This window comes from Panulirus ornatus, chromosome 3 (genome assembly GCF_036320965.1).
Source record: "Panulirus ornatus isolate Po-2019 chromosome 3, ASM3632096v1, whole genome shotgun sequence".
NCBI lineage: Eukaryota > Metazoa > Arthropoda > Malacostraca > Decapoda > Palinuridae > Panulirus > Panulirus ornatus.
Window position 1 is genome coordinate 35,286,260 of NC_092226.1, and position 21,087 is coordinate 35,307,346.

Genomic DNA, 21,087 nt, shown 5'->3' on the forward strand with positions numbered 1-21,087 from the left:
ATGTCCAGACCATTTCAGCACACCCTCTTCAGCTCTTTTACCCACACTCTTTGTTACCACACTTCTCCCTTTCTCCTTAATTGCATATTCAGTCAATCAGTCTCACTGCATTTTGTCCTCAAACATTTTATTTCCAACACATCAATGCTCCTTCACATATTCTCCTCCATAGCCCATGCCTTGCATCCAGACAATGTAGTGGGGATTACTATACCTTCAAACATATCCATATACACCCTCCCAGATAACCCTCTCCTTCCACACACTGCTCTTCAGTGCTCCCAAAACTGTAGACCCATCACCCATCATAGGACTCACTACCACTTCCATGATTCCATTTGCAACCATGTCGACTCCCAGATATCTAAAGCCCTTCACTCCCCCTAAATTTCTCAATTCAAACTCACACCCCAATAAACCCATCCTCAGGTGCCCATTTCCTCTGGGAACTCCCAGTAAGGAGTGGTCACAGGCAAAAGAGTCTCCACTTGTCCTTACATGCCTCCCTCACATGCACCATTCCATGCATTCTTCCACCATTTTGCCCTTCAGTATTCCTTCACCCTATTTTCCCATGTCACAGGTGGTCCTCCTCTCACACTGACCCCTTTAATTTTACTATCATACAATCTTCTTGTAAACTCCCAGTCTTGCATGCTTTCCACACCCAAACTCCCTCAAAGTATTACGTTTCACCCATTCTACCACTCCATAGTTCATTCCCTTTGCATTTCTTGTCATACCATATCTCTCATACACCCCTTCATTTCTTTCTTCATTCCATCTAGTCACACCACATGCTCTTCTCAAATAACTCTTTTTCACAGCCCAGATTCTTCACCTCTGTGACTCATTCCATGTCCATGTTTCGACTGCATAGATCAGAGTTGGGAGGACTGTTCTGTCCATTAATCCTCTTTCCACTTCCATACTTACACCTCTGTTCTTCATTATTCTGTTAAGGGACCCAGAAACTCCTCTACCTTTACTGCTCTCTCCCTTATCTCCAAACTTACCCAAAACATCTCCTAATACTTAAACTTAAATTCTCTCACCTCTTCCAGTCTTTCTCTCCACATATCCAAAGCACAATTCAATACACTTCTTCTTCCACTCTATATGGTTTTATAAAATCAATACTCTGTTTCCTTTCAAATACTATTACTTAACTTTTACTTGCATTTACCTTCAATTGCGTACACCTACACCCATCATAAAACACACTTACAACCTTCTTCAACTCCTCTTTCCTTTCAACAAACAACACAGTATCATCCACAGACAGGCTTGCCATTACCCACCATATATTATTTTTTATTTAGTATACTTTGTCGCTGTCTCCTGCGTCAGTGAGATAGCGCAACGAAACAGACGAAACAGTGGCCCAACCCACCCACATACACATGTATATACATACATGTACACATGTGCACATATACATACCTAAACATTTCAACGTATACATATATATACAGACACAGACATATACATATATATATACACATGTACATAATTCATACTTGCTGCTTTTATTTATTCCCGTCACCACCACGCCACATGAAATGACAACCACCTACCCCTGTACGTGTGCGAGGTAGCACTAGGAAAAGACAACAAAGGCCACATTCGTTCACACTGTCTCTAGCTGTCATGTATGATGCACCGAAACTACAGCTCCCTTTCCACATCCAGGCCCCACAAAACTTTCCATGGTTTACCCCAGACGCTTCACATGCCCTAGTTCAGTTCATTGACAGCACGTTGACCCCGGTATACCACATCGTTCCAATTCACTCTATTCCTTGCATGCTTTTCACTCCATCCTTCCACCTCCAATTTCGTCTCCCACTTCTCTTCGTTTCCTCCACCTCTGACACATAATCCTCTTTGTCAATCTTTCCTCACTCATCCTCTCCATGTGACCAAACCATTTTAATACATCCTCTTCTCTGTCAACCACAATCTTTTTATTACCACACATCTCTCTTACCCTTTCATTACTTAATCAAACCACCTCACACCACATATTGTCCTCAAACATCTCATTTCCAACACATCCACCTTCCTTCGCACAATTCTATCTATAGCCCACGTCTCGCAGCCATATAACATTATTGGAACCACTATTCTTTCACACATACCCACTTTTGCTTTCCGAGCACATTTTTCAATGCTCCCAGAACTTTTGCCCTCTCCCCCACTCTGTGACTCACTTCTGCTTCCATAGTTCCATCCACTGCCAAATCCACTCCCAGATATCTAAAACACTTCACTTCCTCCAGTTTTTCTCCATTCAAACTTACCTCCCAATTGACTCGTCCCTCAACCCTACTGTACCTAATAACCTTGCTCTTATTCATATTTACTCTCAGCTTTCTTGTTTCACACACTTTACCAAACTCAGTCACCAGCTTCTGCAGTTTCTCACCCGAATCAGCCACCAGTGCTGTATCATCATCGAACAACAGCTGACTCACTTCCCAAGAACTCTCATCCTCGACAGACTGCATACTTGCCCCTTTCCAAAACTCTTGCATTCACCTCCCTAACAACCCCATCCATAAACAAATTAAACAACCTTGGCGACATCACACACCCCTGCCGCAAAGTGTAAGAAAGTAAACTCAAGATTGATATGGGTAAAACTGAAAGTGGAAGGAGAGAGGTGAGTGATTATTGGTGCCAATGCACTTGGTCATGAGAAGAAAGATCATGAGAGGCAAGTGTTTTGGGAGCAGCTGAGTGAGTGTGTTGGCAGCTTTGATGCATGAGTCTAGTTTATAGTGATGGGTGATTTGAATGCAAAGGTGAGTAATGTGACAGTTGAGGGTATAATTGGTGTACATGGGGTGTTCAGTGTTGTAGATGGAAATGGTGAATAGCTTGTGGATTTGTGTGCTAGAAAATGACTGGTGTACTGGTATATTATATGGGTAGGAGAGTTGGCCAGAGAGTGTTATTGGATTACATATTAATTGATAGATGTGTGAAAGAGAGACTTTTGGATAGTAATGTGCTGAGAGGGGCAACTGGAGGGATGTCTGATCATTATCTTGTGGAGGTGAAGGTGAAGATTTGTAGAGGTTTTCAGAAAAGAAGAGAGAATGTTGGGGAGAAGACAGTGGTGAGAGAAAGTGAGGTTGCAAAAAGGAGACTTGTGTGAGGAAGTACCAGGGGAGACTGAGTACAGAATGGAAAAAGGTAAGAACAAAGGAGGTAAGGGAAAGGGGGGAGGAATGGGATGTATTTAAGGAAGCAGTGATGGCTTGCGCAAAAGATGCACGTAGCTTGAGGAAGGTGGGAGGTGGGCAGATTTAAAAGGGTAGTGAATGGTGGGATGAATAAGTAAGATTGTTAGTGAAAGAGAAGAGAGAGGCGTTTGGATGATTTTTGCAGGGAAGTCGTGCAAATGACTGGGAGATGTATAAAAGAAAGAGGCAGTAGGTCAAGAGAAAGGTGCAATTAGAGTTAGGATGAGAGAATATCGTCAAATTTTAGGGAGAATGAAAAGACATTTTGGAAGGAGGTATATAAAGTGCGTAATACAGGAGAACAAATGGGAACATTGGTGAAGGGGCAGATGGGGAGATAATAACATATAGTAGTGATGAAGTGAGAAGGAGATTAGTGAATATTTTAAAGGTTTGTTGAATTTGTTTGATGATAGAGTGGCAGATATAGGGTGTTTTGGTCAGGGTGGAGTGCAAAGCGAGAGGGTCAAGGAGAATGGTTTGGTAAACAGAGGAAAGGTTGTGAAAGGTTTGCAGAAGATGAAAGCCGGCAAGGCTGCGGGTTTAGATGGTATTGCAGTAGAATTTATTAAAAAAAGGGGGTGACTGTGTTGTGGATTGGTTGGTAAGGATATTCTTTGTATGTATGGATCATGATGAAGTGCCTGAGGATTGGTAGAAATGCATGCATAATATTATGCCATTGTACAAAGGCAAAGGGGATAAAGGTGAGTGTTCGAATTAGAGGCATAAGGTTGTTGAGTATTAATGGGAAATTTTATGGGAGGGTATTGATTGAGAGAGTGAAGTGTTTTAGATATCTGGGAGTGGATTTAGCAGTGGATGGAACCATGGAAATGGATGTGAGTCACAGGGTGTGGGAGGGGGCGAAGGTCCTGGGAGCATTGAAGAATGTGTGGAAGGCAAGAACGTTATCTCGGAGAGCAAAAATGGGTATGTTTGCAGGAATAGTGGTTCCAACAATGTTATATTGCTGCAAGGCTTGGGCTATAGATAGGGTTGTGCGGAGGAGGGAGCATGCATTGGAAATGAGCTGTTTGAGGACAATATGTGGTGTGAGGTGGTTTGATCGAGTAAGTAATGAAAGGGTAAGAGAGATGTGTGGTAATAAAAAGAGTGTGGTTGAGAGAGCAGAAGAGGATGTATTGAAATGGTTTGGTCAAAATGAGAGAATGAGTGTGGAAAGATCGACAAAAAGGATATATGTGTCAGAGGTGGAGGGAATGAGAAGTGGGAGACCAAATTGGATGTGGAAGGATGGAGTGAAAAAGGTTTTCAGCAATCGGGGCCTGAACATGGAGGAGGGTGAAAGGTGTGCAAGGATTAAAATGAATTGGAACATGTTTTATTCCAGGGTGGATGTGCTGTCAATGGATTGAACCAGGGCATGTGAAACGTCTGGGGTAAACCATGGAAAGTTTTGTGGGGTCTAGATGTAGAAAGGGAGCTGTGGTTTTTGGTGCATTACACAAGACAGCTATAGACTGAGTGTGAACGGATGTGGCCTTTCCTAGCACTACCTTACGCACACAAGGGAAGGGGGGTGCCATTTCATGTGTGGCATGGTGGTGATGGGAAGGGATGAAGGCAGCAAGTATGAATGTGCACGTGTATATATGTATATGACCATGTATGTATATGTATGTATACATTGAAATGTATAGGTATGTATATGTGCGTGTGTGTGCATTTACATATATATGTGTGGATGTGGGTGGTTTGGGCTATTCTTTGCCTGTTTCGTTGCGCTAACTCGCTAACATGGGAGACAGCGACAAAGTATGCAGTCTGTTGTGGATGAAAGGGTTTGGGAAGTGAGTCAGTTATTTTTCACTGATGATACAGCACTGGTGAATAATTCGGGTGAAAAACTGCAAAAGTTGGTGACTGAGTTTGGTTAAGTGTGTGAAAGAAGAAAGCTAAGAGTAAATGTGAATAAGAGAAAGGTTATTAGTTAAAGTAGGGTTGAGGGACAAGTCAATTGGGAGATAAGTTTGAATGGAGAAAAACTGAAGGAAGTGAAGTGTTTTAGATATTTGGGAGTGGATTTGGCAGCAGATGGAACTATGGAAGTGGAAGCAAATCACAGGGTAGGGGAAGGGGCGAAGGTTCTGGGAGCGTTGAAGAAAGTGTGGAATGCGAGAACATTATCTCGGAAAGCAAAAATGGGTATGTATGAAGGAATAGTGGTTCCAACAATGTTATATGGTTGTGAGGTGTGGGCTATAGATAGGGTTGTGTGGAGGAGGGTGGATGTGTGGTAAAATGAGATGTTTAAGGACAATATGTGGTGTGAGGTGGTTTGATCAAGTAAGTAATGAAAGGGTGAGAGAGATGTGTGGTAATAAAAAGAGTGTGGTTGAGAGAGCCGAGGAGGGTGTATTGAAATGGTTTGGTCACATGGAGAGAATGAGTGAGGAAAGATTGACCAAGAGGATATATGTGTCAGAGGTGGAGGGAATGAGGAGAAGCGGAAGACCAAATTGGAGGTGGATAATGGAGTGAAAAAGATTTTGAGTGATAGGGGCCTGAACATAGAGGAGGGTGAAAGGCGTGCAAGGAATAGAGTGAATTGGAACGATGTGATATACCAGGGTGGACTTGTTGTCAATGGATTGAATAGGGCATGTGAAGCCTCTGGGGTAAACCATGGAAAGTTTTGTTGGGGCCTGGATGTGGAAAGGGAGCATGGTTTTGGTGTACTACATGTGAGAGCTAGAGACTGAGTGTGAACGAATGTGGACTTTTATGCCTGTTTGTGGTGCTACCTCGCACACATGTGGAGGGATGCTATTTTGTGTGTGGCGGGGCGTGTGAGTATGTACATGTGCATATATGTATATGTCTGTGTGTGTGTATATATATATATATATATATATATATATATATATATATATATATATATATATATATATATTTTTTATTATACTTTGTCGCTGTCTCCCGCGTTTGTGAGGTAGCGCAAGGAAACAGACGAAAGAAATGGCCCAACCCACCCCCATACACATGTATATACATACGTCCACACACGCAAATATACATACCTACACAGCTTTCCATGGTTTACCCCAGACGCTTCACATGCCCTGATTCAATCCACTGACAGCACATCAACCCCGGTATACCACATCGATCCAATTCACTCTATTCCTTGCCCTCCTTTCACCCTCCTGCATGTTCAGGCCCCGATCACACAAAATCTTTTTCACTCCATCTTTCCACCTCCAATTTGGTCTTCCACTTCTCCTCGTTCCCTCCACCTCCGACACATATATCCTCTTGGTCAATCTTTCCTCACTCATTCTCTCCATGTGCCCAAACCATTTCAAAACACCCTCTTCTGCTCTCCCAACCACACTCTTTTTATTTCCACACATCTCTCTTACCCTTACGTTACTTACTCGATCAAACCACCTCACACCACACATTGTCCTCAAACATCTCATTTCCAGGACATCCATCCTCCTGCGCACAACTCTATCCATAGCCCACGCCTCGCAACCATACAACATTGTTGGAACCACTAATCCTTCAAACATACCCATTTTTGCATTCCGAGATAATGTTCTCGACTTCCACACATTCTTCAAGGCTCCCAGGATTTTCACCCCCTCCCCCACCCTATGATCCACTTCCGCTTCCATGGTTCCATCCGCTGCCAGATCCACTCCCAGATATCTAAAACACTTTACTTCCTCCAGTTTTTCTCCATTCAAACTTACCTCCCAATTGACTTGACCCTCAACCCTACTGTACCTAATAACCTTGCTCTTATTCACATTTACTCTTAACTTTCTTCTTTCACACACTTTACCAAACTCAGTCACCAGCTTCTGCAGTTTCTCACATGAACCAGCGACCAGCGCTGTATCATCAGCGAACAACAACTGACTCACTTCCCAAGCTCTCTCATCCCCAACAGACTTCATACTTGCCCCTCTTTCCAAAACTCTTGCATTCACCTCCCTAACAACCCCATCCATAAGCAAATTAAACAACCATGGAGACATCACACACCCCTGCCGCAAACCTGCATTCACTGAGAACCAATCACTTTCCTCTCTTCCTACACGTACACATGCCTATATATATATATATATATATATATATATATATATATATATATATATGCCTTTATGGGTGTTTATGTATATATATTAGTGGATGGGTCATTCTTCTTGTGTTTCCTGGTGTTACCTTGCTTGATGCGGTAAACAGCAATTAAATATAATCATGAATTTAAGTATATGATTAATTTCTTGTTGTGTTTGATAAGTCATCTAATTTGTTTTCATGTCCAGTTATGTATTTGTGATACTATTTACCTGATATTTGAGTTACCATCTCTTGAATTTTGTATCTCCCAGACTTCATCGATTAAAGTTACCTTGGTTATGGTTGGTGGGAGTGGTCAGCTGTGCCTTTGAAGGAGAGCAACGGCCTCTTCCTGCTCTTTCTACTCATTTTGTGATTCATGCTTCACGACTTCTCTCACATCCTGAACATCCCATGTACCGGCCAGTGTTGAACTATCTATTCATCCGCCCTGTTTTTAAGTTGTACAAAGTAAGTTCTGCTACCTTTTCATTCTATACAGTTCCACCGTTTTGATCTTAAATGTCTTTTGAATATTTCATACTTATTTTTTTCTTTTTTAAGTTGGAGGTCAGGACATGCTGCAAAGGAAAAAAAAAAGGCAAGGAAAAGTACTTACAGATTTTGGAGGAAGTGAAAAGCTTGTCTGTTAAAAAGTGCCTGGAGGGTAGAGAGTGCCAAAGCTTTGAGATATCAGGAAAGAAACAGTTATTAAAATGGCCCACCCTTGAGTTGCCAATGGCAGCACAGTAATCATGAGAAATAGAAGCTTGCAGAGTATTGCATGGCCTAGGTAATGGTGGGATCACACAAGTAGCAAAACCAAAGTATTACCAATGGAAGAGGGAAATTTAACCAATATTACAGCGTAGGGCAAGCAAGTTAAGTTTTGAAGTTAGCCTTGGAGAGTTGATGAGTTGGAATGCTTTTGACTCGAGTCCATCAAGTAAGGACTTAGAACCACCCAAGACATGAGAGCAGTATTCCATCCATACAAGGATGGATGTCTTTCATATAAATGGAGCATCTGTTCAAAAGAAAAGAAATTTCAACATCTAAATAGGACTCCCACTTTCTGTATAGCAAACTTAGCTATTTCCATAACGTGGGATTTCCAAGATAGTGTGGAGGTTAAGATAATGTGGATGTTACGGTAATACCAAGTATGTTCATTGAGTCTAGAGGTGGAATTACAGATCTGTCAAAGTGGAGAGGAAAGTTGTGATGAATTCTCGATAGAAAGATGAGCAGAAATTGGGTCTTGAAGACTTTAACCTTAACCAGATTTTGTCTTCCCCAATGAGATGTTCTTTCCAGGTCTGAGTTAATTGAGGAAGTTGTGTCAAGATGAGATGCAAAGCAATTGAGAGAAGGAGCATATCTTAAGGATGTGGAGGAGTATAGGAGGTAAAAAGCTCTCTGTAGCTGTTCATGAGGAGGACCTTGTAGTTGGGGAGGCATAGGTGCTTAGGTAGTATGGAGATGATGTAGACATTCCTGAGCTCTCTTGGTAGGACACCTAGTTATTTTAGTTGGTGGAGAAGGTACTGACAGTATGAGGAAGTTTTGATGATGTTGGTGACATGACTCTTCCAGTTTAAACTGGTCTGTTGTGGCACCAAGAAGTTTGAAGGCTCTGACTACATAGAGGATATCAGGGCCTAATGTGATGTCAGGAGACAGGATGCTGTCTGCATGTAGGTAGGTGTGCTTCATCACAGTCTTTGGTGTGATTGATGGTGACATCGTTAGCTATAGTCCATTCCTGAAGGTCTTTGATGGTGTGCTGAATGGCAGTAAATTCAGGAGAGTTGTTGATAGTGATGCCAAAGATGGAGTCATCTACTTACTTCCAGCAGTAGTTTGTGTCCATCAGAGCATCATTGACAAGGATGAGGGAGAAGAGCAGCCCCATCTTAGTACCTTCTGGTGCACTGCATTTTAGGGGTAGTGATGCCAATGTGGCCTCCCCGAATCAGGTTTGGTTCAGTCACGAGACAGGACACCCACATAGTCCCAGGTCAAAAGCTTTCTTTATGATGATGTTCTGGTTTACCAAGTCAAAAGCCTTAGTGAGGTCTATGAAGGTAGGTTCCACCAAAGTTTTGTGTATCTCCACTTTGTGGTATACAAAGTCTTAGAGGCTGACAAGACAGTGAGTGGTGTAGGAAGACTTCATGTTTCCAAACTGCTGAGAACCTACTGAATCAGCAGTGTCAGCATAGGCCCAGTCAGACACAAAACTTTCACAAATCAGACTGGGGATTGATGTGATTATAACAGGTTGTAAGCAGTTAATAGACTGGTTAGTGAATTTAGTTAGTGGAGTGACCTGTGGTGTCTTCTAAGCTGTGGGGCATTTAGATTGCTTGAGTGAAGCATTAATTATGGCAGTTAGCAGTGTAGCTAATTTATGGGAGAATTCATTGTAAAGTTTCACTGAAAGATCTATGGGTGTAGTTGAGCATATAGTTTTAAGGCACTAAAGGCTCTTTGCTACTTGATATTCTACTTTGTACAGGGGAGATGGGGTTGGTAGATATGGTGGGAGGGAGCTTAGGTTGAGTTGTGATAATCATTGGCAAATACTGAAAAAGTGATTGTTGATTTGGTGTGTGGTCTCCCCATTGCTAAGTTGATCTACAGATGGGAAAGGGGAGAGCCTTTACTTGTCACAGCCAGTTATTTCCTTTATTCTATCATACCACTGTCTGATGTTGGCCTGCTTTAAATACTGTACCTTGTTTGGGTAATAGGCCTTCTCTGTAGCTTGTACTTCGCATTGCACTTTGTTGCAAAGTTGCTTGTAGATGTCATTGTTGTGACTGTTGAATTCTCAGTTTTGCTGTTGCATGGGTGTAGTGTTACTGTCTTTTGGGAAAAGAAATGTTGGTACACCTGGCTACGGGTTTTATGATACTTCTCCCACATGATTTTAGCATCATCTTCGCTGGCCACCTCAGTCCATTAATGACATGATGCCAGCCTGCTGAACTTTGCTTGGTTGAGTCAGTAAGTGGCCATTAAGTTTTGGTGTCTGCCTACCTGTATTAGGAGATGATAGAGGTGAGGGACCACAACAATGATAAATGAGTACTGTGTCCAAGAGGAAGGTGGGGGGGGGAGAAGCTCAGGTAGTAGGTAGTGGTCATCCATGTTGGTAAGAATCAGGTCAAGTGTTTTGACTGTGCATGGGAAAGTGAACAATCTAAGATAAATGTAGTTGTTCTTGGAGGATGGTGGTGTTTGTCTCATTGAAATCCCCATATATCACAAGCTTGGAGCAAGGGTACCTTTTCCAAAGTATATTATTTGTTGGTAATATGTTCTACAAGTGCCTCCCCAGTCGGCATGTGGGTGGTAAACCATGCAGTAAATGATGGTCTCAGTCTGGTGTTCAGGCATATTAACTGTCAGCTGGGCTTGACATAAGTCTGAGGCAAGAGTGCCCCACCTTCCCATGCTCTGATATGCAAAGGTGGTAGAAGAGAATGTAGTCACTCAAGATACAAGTTTCAGGAGTAATCTACCAGGCCTCTGTTATTCCTGTGATCTGGCCGTGAACTGACTTGGTGTTGATACCTAGCTCCTCAGTTTTGTTGGGTAGGGAGGTGATATTCAGTAGCAGTAGAGTTGCAGATTTTGTAGCTTCCTTGGAACTGCAAAATTTTTTGAAATGCTTAATTTTAGCTGGATTGCTTCACCTTCTCTGGGTAATTAATGTTTCTTATTTTTCCTTAGTATTTGCCACACTTATTCCTGGCATGAAATACTTATTTATTTATTTATTTTGCTTTGTCGCTGTCCCTCGCGTTAGCGAGGTAGCACAAGGAAACAGACAAAAGAATGACCCAACACACCCACATACACATGTATATATATACACGTCCACACACGCAAATATACATACCTATACATCTCAATGTATACATATATATACACACACAGACATATACATATATACACATGTACATAATTCATACTGTCTGCCTTTATTCATTCCCATCACCACCCTGCCACACATGAAATAACAACCCCCTCCCCCCTCATGTGTGCGAGGTAGTGCTATGAAAAGACAACAAAGGCCCCATTTGTTCACACTCAGTCTTTAGCTGTCATGTAATAATACACCGAAACCACAGCTTCCTTTCCACATCCAGGCCCCACACAACTTTCCATGGTTTACCCCAGATGCTTCACATGCCCTGGTTCAATCCATTGATAGCATGTCGACCCCGGTATACCACATCGTTCCAATTCACTCTATTCCTTGCACGCCTTTCACCCTCCTGCATGTTCAGGCCCCGATCACTCAAAATCTTTTTCACTCCATCTTTCCACCCCCAATTAGGTCTCCCACTTCTCCTCGTTCTCTCCACCTCTGACACATATATCCTCTTGGTCAATCTTTCCTCACTCATTCTCTCCATGTGACCAAACTATTTCAAAACACCCTCTTTTGCTCTCTCAACCATACTCTTTTTATTACCACACATCTCTCTTACCCTATTACTACTTACTCGATCAAACCACCACACACCACATATTGTCCTCAGACATCTCATTTCCAGCACATCCACCCTCCTGCACACAACTCTATCCATAGCCCATGCCTCGCAACCATACAACATTGTTGGAACCACTATTCCTTCAAACATGCCCATTTTTACTCTCCGAGATAATGTTCTCAACTTCCACAAATTCTTCAAGGCTCCCAGAATTTTCGCCCCCTCCCCCACCCTATGATTCACTTCCACTTCCATGGTTCCATCTGCTGCCAAATCCACTCCCAGATATCTAAAACACATCACTTCCTCCAGTTTTTCTCCATTCAAACTTACCTCCCAATTGACTTGACCCTCAACCCTACTGTACCTAATAACCATGCTCTTATTCACATTTACTTTCAACTTTCTTCGTTCACACACTTTACCAAACTCAGTCACCAGCTTCTGCAGTTTCTCACATGAATCAGCCACCAGCGCTGTATCATCAGCGAACAACAACTGACTCACTTCCCAAGCTCTCTCATCCACAACAGACTGCATACTTGCCCCTCTTTCCAAAACTCTTGCATTCACCTCCCTAACAACCCCATCCATAAACAAATTAAACAACCATGGAGACATCACACACCCCTGCCGCAAACCTACATTCACTGAGAACCAATCACTTTCCTCTCTTCCTACATGTACACATGCCTTATATCTCCGATAAAAACTTTTCACTGCTTCTAACAACTTGCCTCCCTCACCATATATTCTTAATACCTTCCACAGAGCATCTCTATCAACTCTATCATATGCCTTCTCCAGATCCATAAATGCTACATACAAATCCATTTGCTTTTCTAAGTATTTCTCACATACATTCTTCAAAGCAAACACCTGATCCACACATCCAAGCTCTCTCATCCCCAACAGACTTCATAGTTGCCCCTCTTTCCAAAACTCTTGCATTCACCTCCCTAACAACCCCATCCATAAACAAATTAAACAACCATGGATACATCACACACCCCTGCCACAAACCTACATTCACTGAGAACCAATCACTTTCCTCTCTTCCTACACGTACACATGCTTACATCCTCGATAAAAACTTTTCACTGCTTTTAACAACTTGCCTCCCACACCATATATTCTTAGTACCTTCCACAGAGCATCTCTGTCAACTCTATCATATGCCTTCTCCAGATCCATAAATGCTACATACAAATCCATTTGCTTTTCTAAGTATTTCTCACATACATTCTTCAAAGCAAACACCTGATCCATACATCCTCTACCACTTCTGAAACCACACTGCTCTTCCCCAGTCTGATGCTCTGTACTTGTCTTTACCCTCTCAATCAATACCCTCCCGTATAATTTCCCAGGAATACTCAACAAACTTATACCTCTGTAATTTGAGGGCTCACTTTTATCCCCTTTGCCTTTGTACAATGGCACTATGCAATCATTCTGCCAATCCTCAGGCACCTCACAATAAGACATACATACATTAAATAACCTTACCAACCAGTCAACAATACAGTCATACCCTTTTTTAATAAATTCTACTGCAGTATCATCCAAACCTGCTGCCTTGCTGGCTTTCATCTTCCGCAAAGCTTTAACTACCTCTTCTCTGTTTACCAAATCATTTTCCCTAACCCTCTCACTTTGCACACCACCTCGACCAAAACACCCTATATCTGCCACTCTATCATCAAACGCATTCAACAAACCTAAAAATTCTCACTACATCTCCTCACATTACCATTACTTGTTGTCACCTCCCCATTTATCCCCTTCACTGAAGGTCCCATTTGCTCCCTTGTCTTATGCACTTTATTTACCTCCTTCCAAAACATCTTTTTATTCTCCCTAAAATTTAATGATACACTCTCACCCTAACTCTCATTTGCCCTCTTTTCCACCTCTTGCACCTTTCTCTTGACCTCCTGCCTCTTTTTAATACATCTCCCACTCATTTGCATTATTTCTCTGCAAAAATTGTCCAAATGCCTCTCTCTTCTCTTTCACTAATAATCTTACTTCATCCCACCACTCACTACCCTTTCTAATCTGCCCACCTCCCACGCTTCTCATGCACAAGCATCTTTTGCGCGTAAGCCATCACTGCTTCCCAAAATACATTCCATTCTTCGCCCACTCCCCTCACCTACTCATTCTCTCCATGTGCCCAAACCATTTCAAAACACCCTCTTCTGCTCTCTCAACCACGCTATTTTTTTTTCCACACATCTCTCTTACCCTTACATTACTTACTCGATCAAACCACCTCACACCACACATTGTCCTCAAACATCTCATTTCCAGCACATCCACCCTCCTGCGCACAACTCTATCCATAGCCCACGCCTCGCAACCATACAACATTGTTGGAACCACTATTCCTTCAAACATACCCATTTTTGCTTTCCGAGATAATGTTCTCGACTTCCACACATTCTTCAAAGCTCCCAGGATTTTCGCCCCCTCCCCCTCCCTATGATTCACTTCCGCCTCCATGGTTCCATCCGCTGCCAGATCCACTTCCAGATATCTAAAACACTTATTTATTTCATTTATTTGCTTTGTCACTGTCTCCTGCGTTAGCGAGGTAACGCAAGGAAACAGATGAAAGAATGGCCCAACCCACCCACATACACATGTATATACATACACGTCCACACACGCAAATATACATACCTATACATCTCAACGTATACATATATATATACACACAGACATATACATATATACACATGTACATAATTCATAGTGTCTGTCTATTCATTCCCATCGCCACCCCGCCACACATTAAATAACGACCCCTCCCCCCTCATGTGTGCGAGGTAGCACTAGGGAAAGACAACAAAAGCCCCATTTGTTCACACTCAGTCTCTAGCTGTCATGTAATAATGCACCGAAACCACGGCTCCCTTTCCACATCCAGGCCCTACAGAACTTTCCATGGTTTACCCCAGACGCTTCACATGCCCTGGTTCAATCCATTGACAGCACGTCGACCCCAGTATACCACATCGTTCCATTTCACTCTATTCCTTGCACGCCTTTCACCCTCCTGCATGTTCAGGCCCCGATCACTCAAAATCTTTTTCACTCCATCTTTCCACCTCCAATTTGGTCTCCCACTTCTCCTCGTTCCCTCCACCTCTGACAAATATATCCTCTTTGTCAATCTTTCCTCACTCATTCTCTTCATGTGACCAAACCATTTCAAAACACCCTCTTCTGCTCTCTCAACCACACTCTTTTTATTACCACACATCTCTCTTACCCTATTATTACGTACTTGATCAAACCACCTCACACCACATATTGTCCTGAAACATCTCATTTCCAGCACATCCACCCTCCTGCGCACAACTCTATCCATAGCCCACGCCTCGCAACCATACAACATTGTTAGAACCACTATTCCTTCAAACATACCCATTTTTGCTTTCTGAGATAATGTTCTCAACTTCCACACATTCTTCAAGGCTCCCAGAATTTTCACCCCCTCCCCCACCCTATTATTCACTTCTGCTTCCGTGGTTCCATCCACTGCCAAATCTGCTCCAAGATATCTAAAACACTTCACTTCCTCCAGTTTTTCTCCATTCAAACTTACCTCCCAATTGACTTGACCCTCAACCCAACTGTGAGGGTGCCTGAGGATTGGTGGAATGCTTGCATAGTGCCATTGTACAAAGGGAAAGAGGATAAAAGTGAGTGCTCAAATTACAGAGGTATAAGTTTGTTGAACAAAAGTATTCCTGGGAAATTATTTGGGAGGGTATTGATTGAGAGGGTGAAGGCATGTAGACAGCATCAAATTGGGGAAGAGCAGTGTGGTTTCAGAAGTGGTAGAGGATGTGTGGATCAGGTGTTTGCTTTGAAGAATGTATGTGAGAAATACTTAGAAAAGCAAATGGATTTGTATGTGGCATTTATGGATCTGGAGAAGGCATATGACAGAGTTGATAGAGATGCCCTGTGCTTGCATAGTGCCATTGTACAAAGGGAAAGAGGATAAAAGTGAGTGCTCAAATTACAGAGGTATAAGTTTGTTGAACAAAAGTATTCCTGGGAAATTATATGGGAGGGTATTGATTGAGAGGGTGAAGGCATGTAGACAGCATCAAATTGGGGAAGAGCAGCGTGGTTTCAGAAGTGGTAGAGGATGTGTGGATCAGGTGTTTGCTTTGAAGAATGTATGTGAGAAATACTTAGAAAAGCAAATGGATTTGTATGTGGCATTTATGGATCTGGAGAAGGCATATGACAGAGTTGATAGAGATGCCCTGTGGAAGATATTAAGAATACATGGTGTGGGAGGCAAGTTGTTAGAAGCAGTGAAAAGTTTTTATCGAGGATGTAAGGCATGTGTATGTGTAGGAAGAGAGGAAAGTGATTGGTTCTCAGTGAATGTAGGTTTGCGGCAGGGGTGTGTAATGTCTCCATGGTTTTTTTAATTTATTTATGGATGAGGTTGTTAGGGAGGTGAATGCAAGAGTTTTGGAAAGAGGGGCAAGTATGAAGTCTGTTGTGGATGAGAGAGCTTGGGAGGTGAGTCAGTTGTTGTTCGCTGATGATACAGCGCTGGTAGGTGATTCGTGTGAGAAACTGCAGAAGCTGGTGATTGGGTTTGGTAAAGTGTGCGAAAGAAGAAAGCTGACAGTAAATGTGAATAAGAGCAAGGTTATTAGGTACAGCAGGTTTGAGGGACAAGTCAATTGTGAGTAAGTTTGAGTGGAGAAAAACTGGAGGAAGTGAAGTGTTTTAGATATCTGGGAGTGGATCTGGCAGCGGATGGAACCATGGAAGTGGAAGTGAATCATAGGGTGAGGGAGGGGGCGAAAGTTCTGGGAGCGTTGAAGAATATGTGGAAGTCAAGAACATTATCTTGGAAAGCAAAAATGGGTATGTTTGGCGGAATAGTGTTTCCAACAATGTTATATGGTTGCGAGGCGTTGGCTATGGATGGAGATGTGCGCAGGAGGGTGGATGTGCTGGAAATGAGATGTCTGAGGACAATATGTGGTGTGAGATGGTTTGATTGAGTGAGTAATAATAGGATAAGAGAGATGTGTGGTAATAAAAAGAGTGTGGTTGAGAGAGCAGAAGAGGGTGTTTTGAAATGGTTTGGTCACATGAAGAGAATGAGTAAGGAAAGATTGACCAAGAGGATATATGTGTCAGAGGTGGAGGGAACGAGGAGAAGTGGGAGACCAAATTGGAGGTGGAAAGATGGAGTGAAAAAGATTTTGAGTGATCGGGGCCTGAACATGCAGGAGGGTGAAGGCGTGCAAGGAATAGTGAATAGGAACAATGTAGTATACCGGGGTCAACGTGCTGTCAATGGATTGATACAGGGCACATGAAGCATCTGGGGTAAACCATGGAAAGTTCTGTGGGGCCTGGATGTGGAAAGGGAGCTGTGGTTTCGGTGTATTATTACATGACAGCTAGAGACTGAGTGAGAACGAATGTGGCCTTTGTTGTCTTTTACTAGCGCTACCTCGTGCACATGAGGGGGGAGGGGGTTGTTATTTCATGTGTGGCGGGGTAGCGATGGGAATGAATAAAGGCAGATAGTATGAATTATGTACATGTGTATATATGTATATGTCTGTGTGTGTATATATATGTATACATTGAGATGTATAGGTATGTATATTTGCGTGTGTGGACGTGTATGTATATATATGTGTATGTGGGTTGGTTGGGCCATTCTTTCGTCTGTTTCCTTGCGCTACCTTTGTACAATGGCACTATGCAAGCATTCCACCAATCCTCAGGCACCTCACCATGAGTCATACATACATTAAATAACATTACCAACCAGTCAACAGTACAGTCACCCCCTTTTTTAATATATTCCACTGCAATACCATCCAAATCTGCTGCCTTGCTGGCTTTCATCTTCGTCAAAGCTTTTACTACCTCTTCTCTGTTTACCAAATCATTCTCCCATACCCTCTCACATCGCACACCACCTCGACCAAAACACCCTATATCTGCCACTCTATCATCAAACACATTTAACAAACCTTCAAAATACTCACTCCATCTACTTTTCACATCACCACTACTTGTTATCACATCCCCATTAGCCCCCTTCTCTGATGTTCCCATTTGTTTCCTTGTCTTACGCACTTTATTTACCTTCCAAAACATCTTTATATTCTCCCTAAAATTTAATGATGCTCTTTCACCCCAACTCTCATTTGCCCTCTTTTTCACTTCTTGTACCCTTCTCTTGACCTCCTCTCTCTTTCTTTAATACATCTCCCAGTCATTTGCATTATTTCCCTGCAAAAATCTTCCAAATGCCTCTCTCTTCTCTTTCACTAATAATCTTACTTTTTCAGACAGTATAGCTGTGTGCTGGTGAGGGTCAGTTTCTTCATGGTGTTTACTTATGCAGCTGCAGCTTTGACACTATGACTATAGGCACTGTGGGAAAAATTATCACTGAGTCATTATCCATAGTAAAGTTACCTATGAGGGATGGGGGGTTACATGTGTTGGGGTGGTTGTGTAGATTTTGATTATGTTGTGATTGGTACTGTGAACTTATATTTTTATGAACTGTATTTCTTGGGTGTTGTTTTTGTCTGTCAGCTGCTTTTTGGTGTCAGTGGTGTTGGAGAAAGGTATGGTTTGATGGACAATTGTTATTTGTCTTCCTCCTCCTTACAGTGTAGTTGTTGAAAAATGGGAGAGTAGATCTGGGTGTGAGTCTGGTTTTTTGGAAGATGGCTTTGTGGATGTTGTGTTCTCTGAGTTGGTTGAGTATTTCTGTGTGTTTGTCACTGATGCCATTTGCACTGATTTCTTATATGTTTAGTTTCTGAAGTGTAGAAGTGTACATTCTGTGATGTTGTTTGTTTGGTGTTTATGGTGGAAGTGAGGGGGTTTGTGACTGAGTTTGGAAGTTGCTACCTGGGTGGTTGTTGCACATCCATTGTTCTGAGTATCCTCTAATTGATGATTTTGGTATATAAGGGAAGAGATACCACTGAGTACAGTTGGAGCTATTGATGGAATAGTGCATTTAAGCAATAGGCATTTAGCAGTGTGGGCAGAGGGATAGGATTAATGTCACCAGCTTGCATTATATAGTGTCCAGGGTTAAGATTGCTGTTACCGGCTTGCATTAATAGGTGGCAGATGATGACTAGGCCATCATCTCTCAGTGGTGCAAAAATGTGCGTGAGTGCGTAAGATGCCTGGGTAAGATCCTGGTCTGGCACTGAGGCTAGGAACAGTAGGAGGAAGAATTAATATGACCACTTTGGGGCAAAAAGTATGAAAGGGCATGGCTCCAATATATGCTTTCCTGATCTTCTCTTCTTCAGTATAGGCTGGAGGTTTCCACAGAGGATAACTTCATTGTCTTTCCACCAGTGATTCTGTTGTGAGCACTAAACACCCAGCCTACCAGCTCAGTCTTAAACTCCAAACTTCCAGACATACACATGTCAAAAACCACATTCCCCCAGACTAAAGTGAGAGACAATTCGCTGTTTATCATCTGGACAGCAGCCATCATTATGACATCACAAACACCATTTTAATGTATTCCAGAACCCTTCATGGCCATGATGCACCAACCATAGATAAGACACTGAGCACTTACTACTCAGTTGCCCTGCACTCTCTGCACATAGATGCATATACATCTCAACACCTGTAGTCTTGACCTGTGGACATTGCCAGCTTCTTGAGTGCTGCGTAAGCCTCATAAGGATAAGAGCCACCCCTGGGGCAGAAAGTGATTGGGGAGGAGCAGTATGGTTTCAGAAGGGGGTAGAGGGTGTGTGGATCAGGTGTTTGCTTTGAAAAATGTGTGAAAAATGCTCAGAAAAACAGACAGATTTGTATGTGGCATTTATGGATCTGGACAGCAGCCATTACCGTAACATTACAAACACCATGTTAACATATTCCAGAACCTTTCATGACCATGATGCATCAACCATGAATAAGACATTGAGCACTTACTACTCAGTTGCCCTGTACTCTTTGCACATAGATGCATACACATCTCACCACCTGTAGTCCTTATTTGTGGACATTGCCAGCTTCCTGAGTGCTGCAGAAGCCTCATAAGGATAGGATCCTCCCCTGGGGCAGGAAATGATTGGGGAGAAATAGTGTGGTTTCAGAAAGGGTGGAGGATGTGTGGATCCATACATATATTGAATATCTTTACTGACCAATCAACAACACAGTCACCCCTTTCTTAGAAATGAATTCGACTGAAATACTATCTATATATTTTCATATAAATGGTTTTAAGAAGTTAGGTATATTTTACAGATGTTCATTCTAGAATATGTAATTTTATGAAAATATATTCATTATATATTTTTAATGTTAAAAGAGCTGAATAACAGATTTCCCAGTAATTAAAGTAGTGGTAGGCAATATTTGGTCTAACATATGAGCTCTACTCTTTGGTAGAGGTAAGAAATAGATATATTAGCAAAAGAATTTATTTATTCTAATAGATATTAATTTTGTGAATTCTGCTTTTTTTTCTCTCAGGTACCAGAATTATACGAGTTATATTCTTCAACACATGTAACAGATCATTGGAAACATAGATCTTTCCTGTTGACTATACTTGCCACAGGTATTCGTCAAGTTCAGGATTACAAAATATGTCAGAGAACATTTACTAGTACATTGATGATAGGAATGTTGCAAGCTCCCACAACTGATAATGAACTTCGGGTGAGTAATCTCAATCAATTTTTATGGTATACAGGATTAGTATGTGATACTTTGATAATATAAAGATGTAGAGTTATTTATTTGTTAACAGTTTAGGAAAACCAGGACCATAAAGTAACAAAACTAATTCATAGAATTATTATAAATGGTATGCTTTATACAACTTACAGACTGAGTATCCCTTATCCAAAATGCCTAGGACCAGAAGTGTCTCGAATTTAGGATTTTTTTGGATTTTGAAATTTTTGCACGTACATATTGAGTTATAGAGAAAAGGATGGTATGGAAACAAATGGGTTAGAGCTAAGACATACCTCAGTGTTTTGACATTTGAATGGTCCTCCTCAGGAGATACTGATTTCGGCATTCAGTGGGACCATATTCCCCAGCAAGTGATGGTCACCTGGTTGGATGTCTTGGTGTGTTGTTCTTTGACTGGATTCCTTGTCCTGTTGCTTTCACTTGATCACAATGATCTCCGCTGCCTGACGTAACCAACAGAT

The 21,087-nt window shown here is 42.0% G+C and overlaps 2 protein-coding genes across 2 annotated transcripts in view; one reads left to right on the forward strand and one right to left on the reverse strand.

The window, feature by feature from the left end:
- LOC139759478 (nucleolar pre-ribosomal-associated protein 1) overlaps window positions 1-21,087 on the forward strand; it is a 295,642-nt gene that overhangs the window by 219,824 nt on the left and 54,731 nt on the right. Inside the window, exons 13-14 of the mRNA XM_071681655.1 lie at window positions 7,619-7,817; window positions 20,396-20,584. Of these exons, the coding sequence (XP_071537756.1) occupies window positions 7,619-7,817; window positions 20,396-20,584 (388 nt within the window). The remainder of the gene's footprint in view (window positions 1-7,618; window positions 7,818-20,395; window positions 20,585-21,087) is intronic.
- LOC139762069 (uncharacterized) overlaps window positions 1-21,087 on the reverse strand; it is a 455,708-nt gene that overhangs the window by 117,487 nt on the left and 317,134 nt on the right. The window lies entirely within an intron of this gene.